This window comes from Scyliorhinus canicula, chromosome 3 (assembly GCF_902713615.1).
Source record: "Scyliorhinus canicula chromosome 3, sScyCan1.1, whole genome shotgun sequence".
NCBI lineage: Eukaryota > Metazoa > Chordata > Chondrichthyes > Carcharhiniformes > Scyliorhinidae > Scyliorhinus > Scyliorhinus canicula.
In genome coordinates, this window is record NC_052148.1 from 170,913,798 (window position 1) to 170,935,965 (window position 22,168).

At 44.1% G+C, this 22,168-nt stretch overlaps 1 protein-coding gene across 13 annotated transcripts in view; it reads right to left on the reverse strand.

Annotated features, from left to right (window-relative positions):
• The window catches only part of ptpn13 (protein tyrosine phosphatase non-receptor type 13), a 367,703-nt gene that overhangs the window by 253,285 nt on the left and 92,250 nt on the right, over nt 1–22,168 (reverse strand). For all 13 annotated transcript variants that reach the window (XM_038791751.1, XM_038791755.1, XM_038791749.1 and 10 more), the window contains exons 5-6: nt 8,996–9,181; nt 8,467–8,554 (exon numbers count right to left, since the gene is read on the reverse strand). In XM_038791751.1, the coding sequence (XP_038647679.1) occupies nt 8,467–8,554; nt 8,996–9,181 (274 nt within the window). The remainder of the gene's footprint in view (nt 1–8,466; nt 8,555–8,995; nt 9,182–22,168) is intronic.

Below are 22,168 nucleotides of genomic sequence, written 5' to 3' on the forward strand. Positions count from 1 at the left end.
AGTTGCCGGCCCAACAAGCATTCTAACGGCTGGGAGAGCATTTAGCACCGAAGACCCTGATAGCTGGAGCTGTTTATAAGCATTCCACTCACACACACTCACTTCAGCCACCAAAATGGCGCAGAAAGCCTGTCCCAGTGAGGTCCGGAGTACTAGGGGAACCCACAACGTTCTGCCAGTGAGGGCGGAGGGACACCCTCTTCTTCAGGCTGGGCCGCAGACTCTAGCCTGCCCTCCTGAACACTGCTTGGAAAGTGGTGGCAGAGTCGGTCAGCACTGCCAATCTCACCATGAGGAAACAGCTGGTGTTCTGGAGGGGTGGGGGTTCCTGGTGAGGCCTCCGCCTTGAGAGGGGCAGAGATCTAGGGAGGGTTCCAAAGGTTGTGGTGCAGGTGTCCTCTGGTTGGGGTGAGCTCTGCTGATCCCTTGCTTCCTCTGCAGTGGGGCAGTGCTTCCGAGTAGGGCCAACACCTGGTGGGCCCCGGATTGAGCTTGGCCACACCTATCCCCTTAACAATACAACTGGGATACGAGCGTGTCTAGAGGTGGCCGGGGGGTGGGCTTCCAGATGACCAGAGGTTGTCTGAGCATTTAAAGGGCACAGGCAGCACTCAGAAGTGTGAGTAGCCAAGAGCGCATAAGTAGCACCAGCGGGGTGCATGTAAAAGACAGACTGCAGTAATGGCAATCTGAGCCAGGCCACCTCGGTCCTGAGGGGGGCGCCCAAGTCCACGGACCTGGCACCGTTACTACCCAATATCAACCACAGCCCGGGCAGCTGAGCCCCAGCGAACCAGACAGATTTCAATAGTTTTTAGAACATAGAACATAGAACGATAAAGCGCAGTACAGGCCCTTCGGCCCACGATGTTGCACCGACATGGGAAGCCAAAAACTAAAGGCCATCTAACCTACACTATGCCATTATCATCCATATGCTTATCCAATAAACTTTTAAATGCCCTCAATGTTGGCGAGTTCACTACTGTTGCAGGTAGGGCATTCCACGGCCTCACCACTCTTTGCGTAAAAAACCTGCCTCTGACGTCTGTCCTATATCTATTACCTCTCAATTTAAGGCTATGTCCCCTCGTGCTAGCCACCTCCATCCGCGGGAGAAGGCTCTCGCTGTCCACCCTATCTAACCCTCTGATCATTTTGTATGCCTCTATTAAGTCACCTCTTAACCTTCTTCTCTCTAACGAAAACAACCTCAAGTCCATCAGCCTTTCCTCATAAGATTTTCCCTCCATACCAGGCAACATCCTGGTAAATCTCCTCTGCACCCGTTCCAAAGCTTCCATGTCCTTCCTATAATGAGGCGACCAGAACTGTACGCAATACTCCAAATGCGGCCGTACCAGAGTTTTGTACAACTGCAACATGACCTCATGGCTCCGGAACTCAATCCCTCTACCAATAAAGGCCAACACACCATAAGCCTTCTTCACAACCCTATCAACCTGGGTGGCAACTTTCAGGGATCTATGTACATGGACACCGAGATCCCTCTGCTCATCCACACTACCAAGAATTTTACCATTAGCCAAATATTCTGCATTCCTGTTATTCTTTCCAAAGTGAATCACCTCACACTTCTCTACATTAAACTCCATTTGCCACCTCTCAGCCCAGCTCTGCAGCTTATCTATGTCCCTCTGTAACCTGCAACATCCTTCCACACTGTCTACAACTCCACCGACTTTAGTGTCGTCTGCAAATTTACTCACCCAACCTTCTGTGCCCTCCTCTAGGTCATTTATAAAAATGACAAACAGCAACGGCCCCAGAATAGATCCTTGTGGTACGCCACTCATAACTGAACTCCATTCTGAACATTTCCCATCAACTACCACTCTCTGTCTTCTTTCAACTAGCCAATTTCTGATCCACATCTCTAAATCACCCTCAATCCCCAGCCTCCGTATTTTCTGCAATAGCCTACCGTGGGGAACCTTATCAAACGCTTTACTGAAATCCATATACACCACATCAACTACTCTACCCTCGTCTACCTGTTCAGTCACCTTCTCAAAGAACTCGATAAGGTTTGTGAGGCATGACCTACCCTTCACAAAACCATGCTGACTATCCCTAATCATATTATTCCTATCTAGGTGATTATAAATCGTATCTCTTATAATCCTCTCCAAGACTTTACCCACAACAGACGTGAGGCTCACCGGCTTATAGTTACCGGGGTTATCTCTACTCCCCTTCTTGAACAAAGGGACCACATTTGCTATCCTCCAGTCCTCTGGCACTATTCCTGTAGCCAATGATGACATAAAAATCAAAGCCAAAGGCTCAGCAATCTCTTCCCTGGCTTCCCAGAGAATCCTAGGATAAATCCCATCAGGCCCCGGGGACTTATCTATTTTCACCTTGTCCAGAATTGCCAACACTTCTTCCCTACGCACCTCAATGCCATCTATTCTAATAGCCTGAGTCTCAGCATTCTCCTCCACAACATTATCTTTTTCCTGAGTGAATACTGACGAAAAGTATTCATTTAGTATCTCGCTTATCTCCTCAGTCTCCACACACAACTTCCCACCACTGTCCTTGACTGGCCCTACTCTTACCCTAGTCATTCTTTTATTCCTGACATACCTATAGAAAGCTTTTGGGTTTTCCTTGATCCTACCTGCCAAAGACTTCTCATGTCCCCTCCTTGCTCGTCTTAGCTCTCTCTTTAGATCCTTCCTCGCTTCCTTGTAACTATCAAGCGCCCCAACTGAAACTTCACGCCTCATCTTCACATAGGCCTCCTTCTTCCTCTTAACAAGAGATTCCACTTCTTTGGTAAACCACGGTTCCCTCGCTCGACCCCTTCCTCCCTGCCTGACTGGTACGTACTTATCAAGAACATGCAATAGCTGTTCCTTGAACAAGCTCCACATATCCAGTGTGCCCAACCCTTGCAGCCTACTTCTCCAACCTACACATCCTAAGTCATGTCTAATGGCATCATAATTGCCCTTCCCCCTTCCTGCTACCCCTCCGCAGCCATGGCGCTCACCCGACATTTGCAAATACTTGTAGCAATTCACACTCACAAGAACTATGCCCAAGAGGAGTATAACATCACGGTGGGGTGAGCATACGTTAATGCCGCCACCGCACAGGGTGCAAACCTTGATATCCCCACCAGTGAGGGATCAGAGCATGGCACCCGAATCAGCGTCAGGCGCAGACCTTGATTTTGGGCAGATACAGATTCTCTGCCCAATCGTGGTTCACATTTGTATTGTCGCAAAATGGAGAATTTCGCCCACAGTTTCCTGTTCCGATAGCTAACCTACACTACACAAGGCTTTTAGGGACCATTATCCAGCACGAATAACCACCTTGAAGAGAGAAGCAGAGGAAAGGAGGCAGGCCGATATCAATGTTACTTTTGCTTCTTAGCAATAAAATCTATAGCGTAATTCCATGGATTGCTCCATTATGTTAGATGCCAAACAAACTACAATTACAGCTGACAATAGCTGTCTGATGTACCGAAAAACAGAGGCAAAACACCAACTCTCTGACACTTTGTCCTACTTCCCCCTGTGCCATGACCCCAACAATGAACATCAAGTCATTGTACCCAGGTCTATCACTGAATTCAATCTCCTCTGTGGAGATCTTCCTCAATAGCCTCAAACCGTATAGCCCTCCAATTCCAAACAGCCTGATTCTACCTCCTTCCCAAAATCTATAAACAGGCCTTCCCTTGTACATCCATTGTTTCTGCCTCGTCTTGCTCCACTGAACTGATTTCTTCCTATCTCAACTTTATTTTTTCTGCTCCTGTCCAGTCTCTACTATCCATATTTGTGCCTCATCCAACGCCATAAGTAACTTCAACAGTTTCCACTTTCCTGGCCCTATCTATCTCCTTTTCACCACTGACATCCAATCTCTCCACATCTCCAGACTCCATTGGAATGGTCTGAGAAACCAACTAGTCCAGGTCCACCACCAGCACCTTCCTCTGCCTGGCTGAACATGTTCTCACATTGAACAACATAGTCTTCAAATCCACTCACTTCCTCCAAATAAAAGGTGCTGCTCTGGATACCTGCATGCGTCCTGGCTACCTCTGCCTTTTTGTAGGATGTGTGGAACATTCTTTGTTACGGTCCTACTCAGACCCCCTTCCTCACGTCTTATCCTTCTACATTGATGACTGTATCAATGTCACTTCCTGCTCTTGACCTGAACCAGAATATTTCACCGACTGTTTCCAATTTCCACCCTTCACTCAACTTTACTCTGACCATCTCAGTCTTCCCTTCCATTTATGGGGATAGCTCATCAACTAATATAGAGTATAAACCCATGCACTCCCACAGTTATCCTGACTACACTTCTTCACACCGTGCTCCAGGTAAGGACTCAGTTACATTCTCCTAGTTTCTCCATCGAATCAGTTTAGACTAGGAAACTTTCCATACTGTCGCTTTTGAGATGTCTCTCTTTTTTCTCAACTGCAGATTCCCCCTACCATGGTTGACAGGGCCCTTCACAATGTTTGATCTATTTCATATTCTTCTACTTTCAAGATTTTGCCTCCTGACAGAACCATTATAGTGATCTCCTTTGGCTCACTTTGAACACTACAAGTTCTTGTTTTCAAAGGACCATCCTCTGCCATTTGCTCACCTCCAGCTTGATGCCATCACCAAAGACATCTTCCCCGCCCTTTCCCTTTTAGCACTGCAAGCAAACTGTTCATTCAGTAATACCCTGGTCCACTCTTCAGTCACTCCCAAGACATTTCTCCATTTCCAAGGTACCTTTCCTTGTAAACACAGGAGATGCAACTTTTACCTCCTCCCTTTTACTATCCAAGGCCACAAGCTCTTCTTCCAAGTGAAGCAGCAATTTAACGACACACCTTTCAATTTAGTATACTATTTCTCCGATAACCACATGGTCTCTGCTGTGTGACTCTATTCTGCATCCTCACCACATCCTAGAGCGAAGATCCCACCACTCAAGGAGACCAAATGCAGAGCAGGAAATTCTTTGTGAAACGCCTGCGTTCAAGTCTGTAGGTACAACCCTGAGCTTCCCGTCACTGGTCCCACTCTGGCAGTTCAGTCCTTCACCTCCTGGAGATTCAATGAAACTCAATGCAAACTCAAGGAATAGCACCTTATATTTGACTCACCACGCAACATGGAGTACAACACGTTTCATTCATCAGAACGTCACTCCATCTTGTTTCCTGTAATTTTTACTTCTTTTTTGCTCATTTAAGTTGTTATCTCGTTTCTCTCTTAATCCTTATACTTTACATTCAGACGGCTGCTATTCGGTCAATCACACCTTATCTCCACATTGTTTCTTTATGTACTGCCGTTCCATCTGGCTTTTGAATCATGAAAGCTGCTGAGTCTTTCCAGCATTTTCAGTTTTATTTTCAATCACCACCATCTGCAGTATATTGTTTTATATAATTACCGTGCAAGATGACTCATTCTTTTAACAGATAATACTTCAACACCTCTGCATACTGCTCAGATTTGTGAATCATTTCCTGTTTTTCATCTTAATATGACTCAATTGAACGAGAAATGGTCAGGCAAAAATACGGTGTATGTTACATTTCACGGTGTTAATTAGCATGTGGTTAAACATATTCTAAGTGGGAAGAAACACCATCAAATTCTAGATCATCACAATATCATTAATTTTTCAAATTTTCTATCTCTGCTCCTCCTGCACTCTATTTTGTAAGTTGGTTTAATATTACTATCAATGAAAGCGAACATCCGTAGAAATTCAGACAAAGCTCTATTCAAGTGTGTACACGTCAGTAATTTGATTGATGCAAGAGCAACACCCATGTCTGAATGCTCAATTATCATACCATTTTGTTTTACTTTAGTCAAAGGTGTACAGAAATGTTTTTAAAATATGGTTGTAACCAGTAACCAGTGGTGGTCTCAGAATATATTCAACAGCAGCAATTTATTAGTATAAATTCTAATAAATTTAGAATTTAATATATGATATAATATCTGTTCCAATATTGTTTTTGACAGACTAATGAATCACGGCATTTAATATTCTCAGATGGTGCAATTCAATGTTCTTTTTATGAATTTAAGAAGCCAAACAGTATACATAATAAGAGTACCATGGTTGTGTGTGTGCATGAATCTGTCTGTTCTCTACCAATAAATAGTTAGACGTTCTACAACATCTGCACATCTCAGGAGTGAAAAATGCATTCTGCAATTCAGGTCCTCCCCTGCCTCAATTTAGATTTATTACATATTTCCGACTGAGAAATTTAGAATGTACAAGTTGTACTATGGGAAAACAGCATAATCACAACCCATCTATTTATTCCAGATTGTTAACATTGACAGTACTGAACAAGAGATTTTGTCACGTTTTCAGTGTAAATAAGGTCAAACTTGCAGTTGAAAAAGATGATAGGCTTCTCAAAGTCACGTCACTTAATCTGACAATCAGCTCAGAGACTCAGACCACATGTGTATAAGCAATAGGTGAATCACCAGACAAAGTGCGCATGAGCTAGACCAAGAATACAAAGGCACAGGAGACAACTCAATGGAGAGAGTTAAGATCCCAAATCTGCTATAGTGGACTCAACTGTCGACTTCGAAGACACAGACTGAAGTTAGTGATTGATGATACACAGATGCTCAATGCACTCTGCAGAATACCAGTAAGCTTGTGCACAGAGCTAAAATTATGCTCAAACATGTGTTAGGAATTTTCACAGTGCAAAACAAGCCTTTGCTGTCAACCATGGAGTGAGAGCTCAGTTACGGGATCTTTGGTCATGGCTCGGACAACTTCAATGGCAATTTAGGATTCTGCCATTTTAGGTTTCGGGATCAGCATCGGCAGAGGGGCTTCCAAATCATCACATTATGCTGGTACTCTGTTCCCAAGCAACCCTCATTTGAGTGCCATTAGTTTCACAGAGATATGGCTGAAGTCATCTTCCAGGAATGTCTTCCCTGTCAGTGCCCATGTCAGTGGCACACAGTTAGCTGAGCTAGATTATCACAGGTAAACCAAGATGCTGGAGTGTGCAACCAGGTTGATGAAGTTCAGAGCTGTACAAGGTCCTTAGTTGCAACAACTGGAGATCTGCCTCATAGTAACACTAGGGAGGTTAAACTAGCACACAAGATTGGTTTTAGCAGTATGCACAAAGGCAATTCTTAATTGGGTAAGCTCACAACCACCAACCATTATTTTATGGATTTGGTGTTAGTCTTAATATTTTAAGTGAAATGAGGGCAACACCTATGAGGTTGAACTGCAGGAGGGAATTCAAATGGTGACCGGCTGCTCTCCCCCTTATCCCAGTCTTTTTTGCCGATTCCTTCCTCTTTCAGACCCACAAGGCAGTCCTAAGAAATCATCTACAGGACACAAAAAATACTTGCAGGCAGACCAGCCATCCAACTTTCTTCCCAGAAATCACAATGTATTTGTGCAACACAAAAGATTGTTACAAAACAAAAAGTCCAGAAGTTGAAAAGCAATCTATCAGAATGACCCCTTTAATAAATACCCCCACAGAGCCCCTCTTCAGTGATATGATTGCTGATGAGTTTATCACATGGTCCGACTGGTGTTGGGGCTTTCATCTATCTTACAAAAGGGTGCCAGAACAAGCCAAGATTCTTATTTCATTGCAGTAACATTTTCATGCCTCGATGATGGATGGCACACTTGCAGGGTGACATGAGCGCATCACACCTATCATAATGTGACTCCAAACTGGGGGAGGTATAACTGAATTCCAAAGCACTGATTCGATCTCGCATACAGTTTCCCAATTCCTGAAATACCAAGGGGGAATTCTTCACGTGAGCCTATTTTAAAGTAAAGAGAAATTCTGTCCTCATCCAAAGCTCACATTTGGGCAGCACGGTAGCATTGTGGATAGCACAATTGCTTCACAGGTCCAGGGTCCTAGGTTCGATTCCGGCTTGGGTCACTGTCTGTGCGAATTCTGCACATCCTCCCTGCGTGTGCGTGGGTTTCCTCCGGGTGCTCCGGTTTCCTCCCACAGTCCAAAGATGTGCAGTTTAGGTGGATTGGCCATGATAAATTGCCCTTAGTGTCCAAAATTGCCCTTAGTGTTGGGTGGAGTTACTGGGTTATGGGGATAGGGTGGAGGTGTTGACCTTGGGTAGGGTGCTCTTTCCAAGAGCCGGTGCAGACTCGATGGGCCGCATAGCCTCCTTCTGCACTGTAAATTCTATGATGATCTATGATTCCAGCAATGGACACCCAAATACCATTCTTGACAGTGTTTTTCTCCTCCTTTTAGAGCACCAAGGTCAACCTTAATATAGTCCAGGGATTAAACTTAGTTCTGTGCAGCTCAATACCATGCTAGCTAGTTACTCTATTCATTTAGCCAGTGCTCACATTTACCCTTATTGTTAAAACATTTTTACATTTTTGTAAACTCACCTGTTAGAAGGCCCTTGCCTCTCAGTCGATCCCGAATTTCCTGGTTACGATCTGGTTTGTTGTCTGCATGTAAAGATGGCTGATTCAGCTACAAAATGGAAAATACCAGGCATTAGACCAAATATCTTTTTATTTTAATGTTTTGAAAAATGACAGATTACCAAGAAGAGTGAACCTGCAGGTTTCCCATTATTAAACTGGTAGCTAATCTTAGAGGAAATCATTGCCAGCTCAGAAGGAAAGAAACAACCAAATGTTATAACCCAACATGCATGTAATCCATTTATATTTTTCACCGAGGAACATATTACTTTATTTCTGCCTCAAACAATTTTTACCATGGGTGTGCCTTTTTTTTACAACTCATTCCTTGTTTAACGAATAAACTTCTCCAAAAATTAGAAGATATTACATCTGCAAGGCGGCAGTGTTCGGATTTCTAGTAACATGTTCTTGGCATTGTTAAAGTCCATGACCTTATGATTATAATGAATGTACAAGTAATTGTATTCCACAGCCAAGTACTTACAGTTGTTAGGCTACCCAAGACAAGTTTTACCAGCTGTTTAATGTATGAAAAAGCTGGTGCACAGTTACTGTTCCGGATATGAGCACTGCAAGCATCTAGAATAGTCCGTATTGTCACTCGTGTGTACATTTGGTCTTCACACATATTCAGTAATATGCTATTCAGGTGCTCCCCAATGTTGATTGGCTAAAATGAAAAGAAAATTAAATTACTGCAGCAACACTAGTTTATCAAATAATGCATAGCTCACCTCTGATGAACCGAAGTTCACAAGAGAAAGGAATTTCAAGCATGCTACTTCATTGCCAGGATATTCAAGGTATTGAAAATGTGGAACGAGAAGCCCAAAATTCCTAATAAGAAACAAAAAGCTGGGACAGATTTCTAATACCTTACTGTACAAACACCCCTAAGCAAGGAATAAAAAGCCTGTCACAGCAGTCAATGAAAGATTAAAAACTTCACTATATATCAAGGGCAACTGACTGAAATTTAAAATGAGCAAAATGTACAACAATTATTAAGTTGGCACACATTGACTCATTGTTGTTAGAGGAGACAAAGAGCTTTCACCTATAAAGAAGAGAAATGCAGAGATGGGTCCAAAAAAAATACAAGAAAGCAGAGATAATATATTCGATAAAGTTAAATCAAAATGATTAATTTATGAATTCATTCTAAGTTTAAAAATAAGTTATTTCCAGACTGATCATCACGAAAAAATGAAGAGGTGGATTTGGAAAACAATTCTACTCTACATCCACTAGCCCCCACAGCTACCTTAATGACACTTCCTCCAACTCTGCTTTCCACATGCTCCAAATTTCTCCACGTCAGTCCTATTCGTTCTGATGACATACCTCCCACACACATCTCCCACACACAAGTGTTTCCGATATGTCTTCCTTTTCCCTCAACTGAGGATTCGCTCTCACCACGGTTGTTTTGGCCCTTGAACATGCCCATCCCATTTCCTATACTGCTGCCCTCACCATTTTCTCCTCCCCCCATCAACACACCAGGTCCTCACCTTCCACCCCACCATTCTCCACATTCAATAGATCACCCTCTACCTCCAGCCTGTGCCACCACCAAATACATATTCCCCCTCTTCCCTCTTTCAGCATTCTGACAGGACCATTCCATTCGTGACGCTCTTGTCCACTCTCCCCATGATCAACAGCCCTTCCTCCTCCCAAGATACCTTTCCATACAATTACTAAAGACACAGTAGACACCTGTTTTTTCCTCTCCTCTTTCCAACCTGCCAAGTCCCAAACTCTCCTTCCAGGTGAAGCAGCAATTTACTTGTGCAATTTAATGCATAGAGTGGAATTGTTTGGCCTCCCAGCCGCATGTTTCTCGGCAGTGGGAAGGGGTCCTCCATTCACTGGCGATTGGATACTTTGCTCCCACTGCTGTCAATGGGAATTCCCACTGAAGCCGCCCACGGAAGGTGGTGCGTGACTGCAGAATCCTGCCGGCGTGAACAGTCTGAGAATTCCAACCACAATTCATATTGCCTTTAATGCAGTCTCCACCTCATTGGGGAAATCAAACTCAGATGGAGTGATTGCTTTGCTGAACACTAGCACCAGTGTGTGATTTTCAGCTTCCAGTTGCTTGCCATTTTAATTCTCCTTCACATGCTTGACCTCTCTGTCCTTGGACTCCTTCACTTCCAAGGAAGCTCAAGGAACAACATCTCAGCTTTCGTGGTTAGCACTGCTGCCTCACAGCACCAGGGACCCAGGTTCGATTCCGACCTTGGGTGACTGTGTGGAGTTTGCACTTTCTCCCCGTGTCTGCGTGGGTTTCCTCCGGGTGCTCCGGTTTCCTCCCACAGTTCAAAGACATGGAGGCTAGGAGAATTGGCAATGGTAATATTGCCAGACAGGTTAGGTGGGGTTACAGGGATAGGACAGGGGCATTGGTAGGGTGCTCTATCAGAGCAAGGGCCAGTGCAGACTCGATGGGCTGAATGGCCTCTTTCTGCACTGTGGGGATTCTATGATTTTATTTATTTTTTTAAATATAAATTTAGAGTGCCCACATATATTTTTTTCCCCCCAATTAAGGGGCAATTTAGTGTGGCCAATCCACCTACCCTGCATATCTTTGGGTTGTGGGGGTGAAACCCACGCAGACACGGGGAGAATGTACAAACTCCACACGGACAGTGACCCAGGGCCTGGATTCAAAACTGGGTCCTCAGCGCCGTAGGCAGCAGTGCTAACCACTGTACTGCATGCCGCCCTAGGATTCTATGATTTTATGAGACTCAACACTAAATTTGAAAGTTTCCAATCAAACCACAGATCTTATTTTTCAGTCAGCAGTTGTTGGTAATTATCAACTTTTCATCAAATCACTTCTGCCTGCCACCCTATCACAGACCTTCCCTTTTTATCTTTTCTACAACCGTTTAATACAAAAAATATATCTAGACCTTCCCTCTTGTTCTTTCTTCGTCTTTCCCATGCCCACCAGCTCTGTTACTGTGTTTGCATAATACCTGTTGCATCTGACATTTTCCAGTTCTGACAAACTGAAATGTTGGGGAGAATTTTAACCCCAAAAATCCAAGTGGGTTTGGGTCGGACGAGTGTAAAAATGACACCAGACTATCCCCAACTTCCCCACCTCGTGTTAACAGTGCTGGGGCAGGGAACAGGGAAACCAGGTTTGAGCAGGCAGTGGTTTTATTCTTAAATTCATGATGCGGCCACCTGCCTCAGATTCATCCTGCCTTTGAGATTTAACCCTGGCCAGCCAGGTATCCCAGACCTTGAGAAATGCAGCAGCTTAAGAGAGGCCAAGACTGCGTTGTAGAAGAGGTCAATGCCTTTACAGCACAGGAGTGCTTTCTCCGAGTCTGCCCAGTTTATCTTCTTTCCTCCCTGCATTCAGTTCCCCTTCCCAGGATTGGGAATTGCCGATCAGACATTTCAATCACATTCCTACGAACCCAATCACAGGTTTTCTACCTGCTCCTGAGCTGGAACATCCTCCAGAGCATTCCCTGCCCAATTAGGCTGACCTCCAGGCAGGGAAACCACTGGAAAAAAAAGACATGCTGTGACATTAGAACAGCAAAACACATATGGATGTCCAAAATTCCTGCAATTACTCCGAAAACCCAGTCCTGCCAAGATCATGGCCATTAACACTTTTTCCCTTCACAGATATTGCCACATCTGCTGGGTATTGAGCATTTTCAGTTTCCATTCAAGAGGAAAAAACTATAATGCAAAGGGCTGCCTGGTTTAGAAAGTCCTGCCAGAAACATAGCGGAAGTAGAAAAATATTTAAAGAAAAATTGCTAAATGTTTTGAAAGAAAAAATGTAACAGTGGAAAAGGAATAAAGAGAAATGGATAAACTAGGATAGCACCATTCATTAGTGCAACCTAATGTCCTGGAATTTATTAAATAAAAACAGAAAATGCTGGTAAAACTCAGTCGGTCTGATTGCATCTGTGGAGAGAGAAAAAGAGCTAACGTTTTGAGTCTATTTTTCGCCTCGCCCGCTCTACATAATTTTTATTGTCACAAGTAGACTTACATTAACACTGCAATGAAGGTCCAGTGAAAATCCCCTAATCGCCACAGTCTGACGCCTGATCGGGTACAGAGGGAGAATTCAGAATGTCCAATTCACCTAACAAGCATGTAGTTCGGGACTTGTGGGAGAAAACCGGAGCACCGGAGGAAATCCACGTAGACACGGGGAAGACATGCAAACTCCGCACAGACTGTGCCGGGAATCTAACCGGGGCCCTGGCACTGTGAAGCACAGGGTTAACCACTGTGCTACTATGCCGCCCATCTTGTTCTTTGGGGTTGCGTTTCAATACTTCTCGCAATCAGTTTCAGGTCAGAAACAAACGTGTTCACTCAGTCCCTGGAATCACTAATATCACAACTGCTGCTCCTTCCACTGTGCCATCCCACATAGAAATGCAACTCTCTCATCAATAAGTTAGAGCCTGTGGCCTGACAAAAATAAGACCAGATATATTGTGCATGCCCTTCAGTGAGCTAGTATTTAGCCCAAGACCAATAAAATAGCTAGTCTTACAATTTTCTGTTCTTCTGCGTAAAGTTGATTAAAATCCCCCCCCCCTGTTGGGTTTCATTTGGCAAGAACTTCAGAATCTGAAATTACTTTGGGGGCGATCGTACTGCCTCGTCATGCCCAATGCAGGATGACAAGGCAGTTAAATCTCGCGGGAGTCATCTCTGATCTCTGATGCCCTCACTAGGCAGGATCAGATTTGGATATTTAAGTGAATAGTTAACCTCACTTAAATATGTCTGCACCGTATTCTCCCAAGGCCCAGATTGAACGTCCGCACCTGGAAGACTTCACCCTGCCGCCATTCGCCACTGGTCCACACAAACGTTGACCAGGTACGATGGCACCTGGGGGAGTCCCCCCATGCCATCGGAGACCCCAGGTGGTCGGGCTCTGGGCAGGGTGGTATCCTGGCACACCGCTGCCACCTGGCACCTTGGCACTGCTAGCACCACCAGGACACCCTGGCAGTGCCACCCAGAGCTGGTTGCTCATGCCAGGGATAGGGCCAGAGGTGCCCTGCCCTTTTGAGGTGAGATTAAAGGGGCGTATGGAATTCCTAACAAAAGTAAGTTGGGGTGTTGTGGGGTATTGAGGGCGGGGGGAGGGGTTGGGGATGAAATTGTAGCATCATTTCCGATCTATTCCTGTATCCTGTACTGACAAGCTGAGCTCATCAGTACGGTAAATGAAGGCAAGTGTGGCCTCAGCGGGATGTTCTCCACTGGGGCCAGAAAAAAGAAATCAGAGCCCCGTTTGCTGTCGGCGCCGAGAAACACCCCGCTAAATGCGCCAAAACGTGACTTTTGTCCTCCGGTAAATCGCACCTATTATTTTGTACACAGACCACTTAACAGTTCATTGCATGCTGGCTAACATTTAAATGATAGGTCTCCGATTCCTGCTGTCAAAAGTGCACCCCTCTCTTTTGCAATAAAAGTACAGATTTTTTTTCCTCATGAGTTTGCAACACAGGTAGTCCAAAGTATGCCAAAAATCTCTGCCAATGACTTCTAAATCTTTACTACGAATAGTACATACCATTTCACAAACAAACAGATTTGTGATGTAGAAAGTAAAATCTATACACACCTTTCCCATGTTTAGTATGAAAAACAACAGCAATTTTTATTTTTGCAGAAATAACCATTTTGGCAGAGGATTTACTTTAGTATTTGTGACCAAAGGTAGAGAAATATAAAAGGAGGCTCTTCCAATGTAAATCACTTTCTTTGAAGTTCAAGTAAAAAAATGAATTACCTCTTTTTAGGGGCAGCACAGTAGCACAAGTGGCTGGCACTGTGGATTCATAGCACCAGGGTCACAGGTTTGATTCCCCGCTAGGTCACGCTGTGTGTGGAGTCTGCACATTCTCGCTGCGTCTGCGTGGGTTTCCTCCCGGTGCTCCAGTTTCCTCCCACAGTCCAAAGACGTGCAGGTTAGGTGGATTGGCCATGATAAATTGTCCTTAGTGACCAAAAGGGTCAGGAGGGGTTATTGGGTTACAGGGACAGGGTGGAAGTGAGTGCTTAAGTGGGTCGGTGCAGACGCAATGTGCCGTATGGCCTCCTTCTGCACTGTATGTTCTATGTTGTTCTAGAGATATTCACGCTCCTTGGAGGCAGAATTCCATCTTTGATGATGTTTTTAAAAACTTGTTAAGTATGAAATAGTTAATTTTGTGTACAAGTTTACTTTTAACAAAGTAAATAATAACAACATAATTGCCACTCTTCCCCCCCCCCTATGGCCCTTGGCTACATCAGCTGTTGGAAGAAAAGCAAACAACTCTGCAAATCAATATCCTTTTATCTCTGGATACCAATCAGGATGTATTCGAGCTGGGAAAATTCAGTGCTGTCTAGGTGCAGCTGTTTACTTAAATGGTATCAAATTTTCCCAGCTCCCCAAAAAAACCTAATCATCACCTATGACTGGAAGGGACACTTAGCAGAATTTTCTACACTGTTACTGCAGTTGCTGATAGCAACAGAGCAAAGCTCCCTTTCATGATTGGGAGCAGGAGAAATGGGGGTAGGAGCTGGTGAAGATAGAAAATGCTTCAAAATATCTCAATCTAGATTTGCACACAAAGCACTTTATAAATAAAATTAATTCCTCTGTATTATTCATGTACTGCACCAATTGCAGACTAAATATGTTTGATTACTAGTAATGATTGTCAAGATCATTGCTTGGAACAATAAATGTTAAATAAAAATTGTTGCATGTTCCAAAATGGTTTGTGCCCAACAGTTTGCTAGTTATATTTTTTTTAATCTGCAAAAACTATACAACCTAAACGTCAACAGTAAACTTCTACTCATAATACACTTTCCATCTGTTCAGGTTCCAAAATCATCTGTTTATAGTTAACAGTCAACAGCTGTTAATAGCAAATCCCTTTGAAGTCAAAACTTCAAGGTAATAAGGCAATAAGAATGCTAATGCATATGCTGCTTTGCAGCAAAATTTGGGGGGGCGGGGAGTAAAATTAAAGACAGGTCCATTTTTATCCATACTGAGATAATAGTCAAAAACTCTAATGATGAAAGTGAACAGCAATCGGTTAGAAATTTGATGCATTCTGACGAATTAAGAATTAAACTCCTTCAGACTGTAAATCTAATTCAGCTTCAACCAGATGTCATTTTACATCCCCCTTATACAGGTTATCGCAGAGGTATTGTGGTGCAGTGTTTGCATCTCTGTCCTTGAGACAGATATGCCTGGTTCAAGTCCCACCCCAGAGCTCCAATCAGGTTGACTGTCAACCTTCAAATTCTTCCAACATACACCAATGGCAGAAGAGTGGGAGTGATTCCTGGTCAGACGTGATGGATAGGACGTTGGAGACTTTACCACCAATAGCCTTAACTCCAGATTGAAATTACATGAAAGAATTGCATGTAACCTGAACACCCCACTACCACCAAGTGAATTCTAACCCACCACCATACGGGCAGCACGGTAGCATTGTGGATAGCACAATCGCTTCACAGCTCCAGGGTCCCAGGTTCGATTCCGGCTTGGGTCACTGTCTGTGCGGAGTCTGCACATCCTCCCAGTGTGTGCGTGGGTTTCCTCCGGGTGCTCCGGTTGCCTTCCACAGTCCAAAGATGTGCAGGTTAGGTGGATTGGCCATGATAAATTGTCCTTAGTATCCCAAATTTGCCCTTAATGTTGGGTGGGGTTACTGGGTTATGGGGATAGGGGAGGTGGTAACCTTGGGTAGGGTGCTCTTTCCAGGAGCCGGTGCAGACTTGATGGGCCGAATGGCCTCCTTCTGCACTGTAAATTATATGTCTATATTAAGCTGGCACAGCACTGGTACCATGGTATAGCTATACTTAAAGGATCTCGGGTTGCAACTCCCCACATCCTTCGTTTCCCTGAAGATAAATCACTGAGAAGTCAGTATGTGATGGAGTTGATGGAAAGAGATTAGGTGCATTCGGATATCTAGTCAAGATAGGACAGACTCTGTCAGTGCCATAATAGCACATTTGATTGAAGGAGGAAATCAGAGAAAAGTGAGCATGATAACCCTCATATCGTCCAGGTTCCTTCCGTCAGTCCACAGAAAACGTCAGAAATAGCAGGTCTCAAAGAAACTGCAAATTTGCCAGGATAACGGAATCCACTGGTGGAGCAAAGTGTGATAAGATAAATGCATTATTGTCATAGTCACAACTATTCAGCGGAGTTGGTAATCAACACCGAAGTTTAGAGTTGCCATGGCCAGAGATGTTGAAAAGGCAGCTAGGCTAATAAAAAGGGAAGATATCCTGAAAGAAAGAAAAAGCCAGATAGATTAATTGGTAGTATGAAGGAAGAAAAAAAAAATTCTTTTCATAACTTGTCAAATGATATTTAAAACAAAATAGCAATCTCAGAAGTACAGTGTAATGGTTATTTTATGGAACTGAAAATGAAAATGAAAATCGCTTATTGTCACGAGTAGGCTTCAATGAAGTTACTGTGAAAAGCCCCTAGTCGCCACATTCCGGCGCCTGTCCGGGGAGGCTGGTACGGGAATCGAACCGTGCTGCTGGCCTGCTTGGTCTGCTTTAAAAGCCAACGATTTAGCTGAGCGAGCTAAACCAGCCCCTGGAACTGGTGCGGGGAACTTGTCAGTCAGATAAAAGCAAATTACTGCGGGTGCTGGAATCAAAAACAAAAGAGAAAATGCTGGAAAATCTCAGCAGCCCTGGCAGCATCTGTAGGGAGAGAAAAGAGCTAATGTTTCGAGTCCAATGACTCTTTGTCAAAGCTAACAGACAGAGAAAGTGGGAAATATTTATACTGTGGAGTGAGAATGAAAGATGAGTCATAGCCACAGAAACCCAGGGAAACCCGGTGCTAATGGTCACGGAAACCAAGGGGAAAGAGTGCTAATGGCAGTCCCCAGAGAGGACAAAAGATGTGAAAGGTCAAACAGCAGGGAAACTAACATCAGAGGGTGAACTGTAAGTGTGGGGGGAGGGGAAGGAGGAAAGCAAAGAGGAGAAAGGTGCAGTTAAGGTGGATAAGATGGGGGGGGGGGGGGGAATTAAATCTATATTAAGAAGGAAAGAAATGGTAAAAGACAGTTAAAATGAAATGAAAACAAATGCGTCAAGGTGGGGCTGATCATCTGAAGTTGTTGAATTCGATGTTCAGGCCGGAAGGCTGTAGCACGCCTAACCGGAAGATGAGATGTTGTTCCTCCAGTTTGCGTTGAGCTTCACTGGAACATTGCAGCAGACCAAGAACAGACATGTGGGCATGGGAGCAGGGTCTTTTGTTAAAATGGTAAGCAACAGGAAGGTCAGGGTCCTGAACGTGCACAGACCGAAGATGCTCAGCAAAGCAATCACCCAGTCTACGTTTGGTCTCTCCGACATAGAGACAACCACATTGGGAGCAGCGAATGCAATGGACCAAATTGGAAGAGATGCAAGTGAAACACTGCTTAACCTGGAATGAGTGTTTTGGGCCTGGGATGTTAAGCATGGAAGAGGTAAAGGGGCAGGTGTTACACCTTCTGCGATTACATGGGAAGGTGCCATGGGTGATGGGAGAGGTACTGGGTATAGTGAAAGAGTGGACTAGATTGTCTTGGAGGGAATGGTCTCTCTGAAATGCTGACAGAGGGGGTGAAGGGAAGATGTGTTTGGTGGTGGAGTTGGAGAGTAGTGGTGCGGGAGATGAATGGAGGGTGCGAGGGTAGTGGCGTGGGAGATGAGTGGAGGGGGAGAGGGTAGTGGCAACCCTCACCCCCTCCACTCCCTCCCAGAACAAGGACAGAGTTCCCCTCGTTCTCACATTTCATCCCACCAGCCTTCATGTGCAAAGCATAATCCTCCGTCATTTTCGGCAATTCCAGCGAGATGCCACCACCAAACACATCTTCCCTTCACCCCCTCTGTCAGCATTCCGCAGAGACCATTCCCTCCGAGACAATCTAGTCCACTCCTCCACCACACCCAGTACCTCTCCCATCACCCATGGCACCTTCCCATGCAAACGCAGAAGGTATAACACCTGCCCCTTTACCTCTTCCATGCCTAACATCCCAGGCCCAAAACACTCATTCCAGGTTAAGCAGCGTTTCACTTGCATCTCTTCCAATTTGGTCTACCGCATTCACTGCTCCCAATGTGGTCTCCTCTATATCAGAGAGACCAAACGCAGACTGGATGATCGCTTTGCTGAGCATCTTCGGTCTGTGCCCATTCAGGACCCTGACCTTCCTGTTGCTTGCCATTTTAACAAAAGACCCTGCTCCCATGCCCACATGTCTGTTCTTGGCCTGCTGCAATGTTCCAGTGAAGCTCAACGCAAACTGGAGGAACAACATCTCATCTTCCGGTTAGGCACGCTACAGCCTTCCGAATTCAACAACTTCAGATGATCAGCCCCACCTCGACCCATGTTTTCATTTCATTTTAACTGTCTTTTACCATTTCTTTCTTTCTTAATATATATTTAATTCCCCTCCCCATCTTATCCACCTTAACTGCACCTTTCTCCTCTTTGCTTCCCCTTCCCCTCCCCCCACACCTACAGTTCATCCTCTGATGTTAGTTTCCCTGCTGTTTGACCTTTCACATCTTTTGTTCTCTCTGGGGTCTGCCATTAACACCCGTTCCCCTTGGTTTCTGTGGCCATTAGCACCGGGTTTCCCTGGGTTTCTCTGGCTATGACTCATCTTTCATTCTCACTCCACAGTATAAATATTTCCCACTTTCTCTGTCTGTTAGCTTTGACAAAGAGTCATGGGACTCGAAACATTAGCTCTTTTGTCTCCCTACAGATGCTGCCAGACTTGCTGAGATTTTCCAGCATTTTCTCTTACCTTTCAGTCAGATAATCTCCTTCTGAAATACGCAAGTATCAGGTTTGATATTATAGGGCCTAATTTTATGGCCCCGTCACGGAGAAGATCGGGTTGGAAAAAGCGGCGAGCCATTCAAAAGTCCATTGACTTCGGCAGGAGCAGAAAATCCTGCTGGTGGAAAATTCCACCCATAGTGCCAGAGGAGTGGAAAACAAAGTCTGCAATGCAGCTACAGAAATTGACAATCTCTGTGTACCCTTTATACTACTAATCATCCACACAGTTGGTTAGAAGGAAGGATATATTTGGACGTGTATTATTATACAGTAGGGTGTAGGTGTAACCAGGGACAAACAACAGTTATCTCATTAAATTAATCTTCATACCAATTGGTAACGTGTTCTTGCTGTGCTTTTTCATTTTTAGCTGTTATATTACATCTGATTGGTTTCTGCTCTAAGGTCAGTTCAATGCCAGTGTGGAGACATTATTTTTATAGTGACATTAAATCTATCTTACTATATGATATTTTCCTCACAACTGTGAATACAACCAAAGAAAATACTACACGGAAGATTTGTTTTCGTTGTAAAATCTCAGATGATAAAATAAATGTAACTCTTATTTATCCTACACTATCACTCACATTTAACACGTGTTCCAGGTCACCAAGCTACTGTTGTAACAATTTTCTAAAATTGTATCCACTTTAGTGAAATTGGGAATAATGCTTGTGTTTGTATGATTGCGGTTTACACTGGTGATTTAGAGTTTAGCAAAGAGTCGGATATTTGCACTGCACGTTTTCTTTTCTTTTATAAATTTAGAGTACCCAATTATTTTTTTGTTCCAATTAAGGGGCAATTTAGCATGGCCAATCCACCTAACCTGCACATCTTTGGGTTGTGGGGGTGAAACCCATGCAGACATGGGGAGAGTGTGCAAACTCCACACGGACAGTGATCCAGGGCCTGGATTCGAACCCGGGTCATCAGCGTCGCAGTCCCAGTGCTATCCACTGCGCCACATGACGCCCCCACTGGGCATTTTCTGAAGTGCTGGCCTCTTTTGATGAACATGCTTTCTTTCTAGAATATTATAGGGAGACAGTGGTGTAATGTTAATGTCACTGGAGTAGGAATCCAAAGACCTAGACTAATGGGTTCAAAACCCACCACCGCAGCTGGTGGAATTTAAACTCAATTAATAAAGATCTGGAATATAAAACTAGTATCAGTAACTGTGACCATTAAACTATCATCGATTGTTGTTAAAACTCATCTGGTTCACTGATGCCCTTTGGGAAACAATATGTGCCATCCTTACCTTGTCTTGCCTAAATGCGACTCCAGACCCACAGTAATGTGGCTTACTCTTAAATGCCCTCTGAAATTGCCTCACAAGCCACTCATTTCAAGGGAAATTGGGAATACACAACAAATGTCGGCCTCGCCATCCACATCCCATGAAAGGGTAACATTTATTTTAATGTTCCAATAAGACAGCTAACTCAAATTGGTCACCGCAGACTTTAAATGTACTATTTGTGGTCAAGAAGAAGATAGTAACAGGAGTCCAGACAACCACTGTAATTGTGCTGCACGGATATTTAATTGCAAAAGGCTCCAGAGGCTGTATGGTCTATTCTTACTCCAGTTTTTTTTTTTGTCCACTCAATCTCTCCTCAAACAGCAAACCCCTCATTTCAGGGACCAGTCAAGTGAACTTTCGATGCACTCCCTGTCAGGAAAGTTTGTCCTTCCTTACAGCAGAACTGCGCACACTGTTCCAGGTGTGGCTTTCCCTATGCACTGTGTAACTGTGTAACTCTTTACACTCGTACTCCAATTCCTTTGCAGCAAAATCTAACATACTATTTACCTTGCTTGCTGCACCTGTGCATTAACCTTCAATGATTTAGGTAGACGGACACACGTTGAATTCAAACGCTTCTGAGTCCCATACAAGTCAAAAGATTTTAGATTTTTCCTCCTAAGATAATTAACTTCACATTTTTCAACACTGCATTCCATTTGTCATGTTAACATAAGAACATAAGAACTAGGAGCAGGAGTAGGCCATCTGGCCCCTCGAGCCTGCTCCACCATTCAATGACATCATGGCTGATCTTTTGTGGACTCAGCTCCACTTTCTGGCCTGAACACCATAACCCTTAAACCCTTTATTCTTCAAAAAACTATCTGTATTTATCTTAAAAACATTTAATGAAGGAGCCTCTACTGCTTCACTGGGCAAGGAATTCCATAGATTCACAACCCTTTGGGTGAAGAAGTTCCTCCTAAACTCAGTCCTAAATCTACTTCCCCTTATTTTGAGGCTATGCCCCCTAGTTCTGCTTTCACCCGCGAGTGGAAACAACTTGCCCGCATCTATCCTATCTATTCCCTTCATAATTTTATATGTTTCTATAAGATCCCCCCCCGCATCCTTCCAAATTCCAACGAGTACAGTCCCAGTCTACTCAACCTCTCCTCATAATCCAACCCCTTCAGCTCTAGGATTAACCTAGTGAATCTCCTCTGCACACCCTCCAGTGCCAGTACGTCCTTTCTTAAGTAAGGAGACCAAAACTGAACACAACACGCCAGGTGTGGCCTCACTAACACCTTATACAATTGCAGCATATCCTCCCTAGTCTTAAACTCCATCCCTCTAGCAATGAAGGACAAAATTCCATTTGCCTTCTTAATCACCTGTTGCACCTGTAAACCAACTTTCTGTGACTCATGCACTAGCACACCCAGGACTCTCTA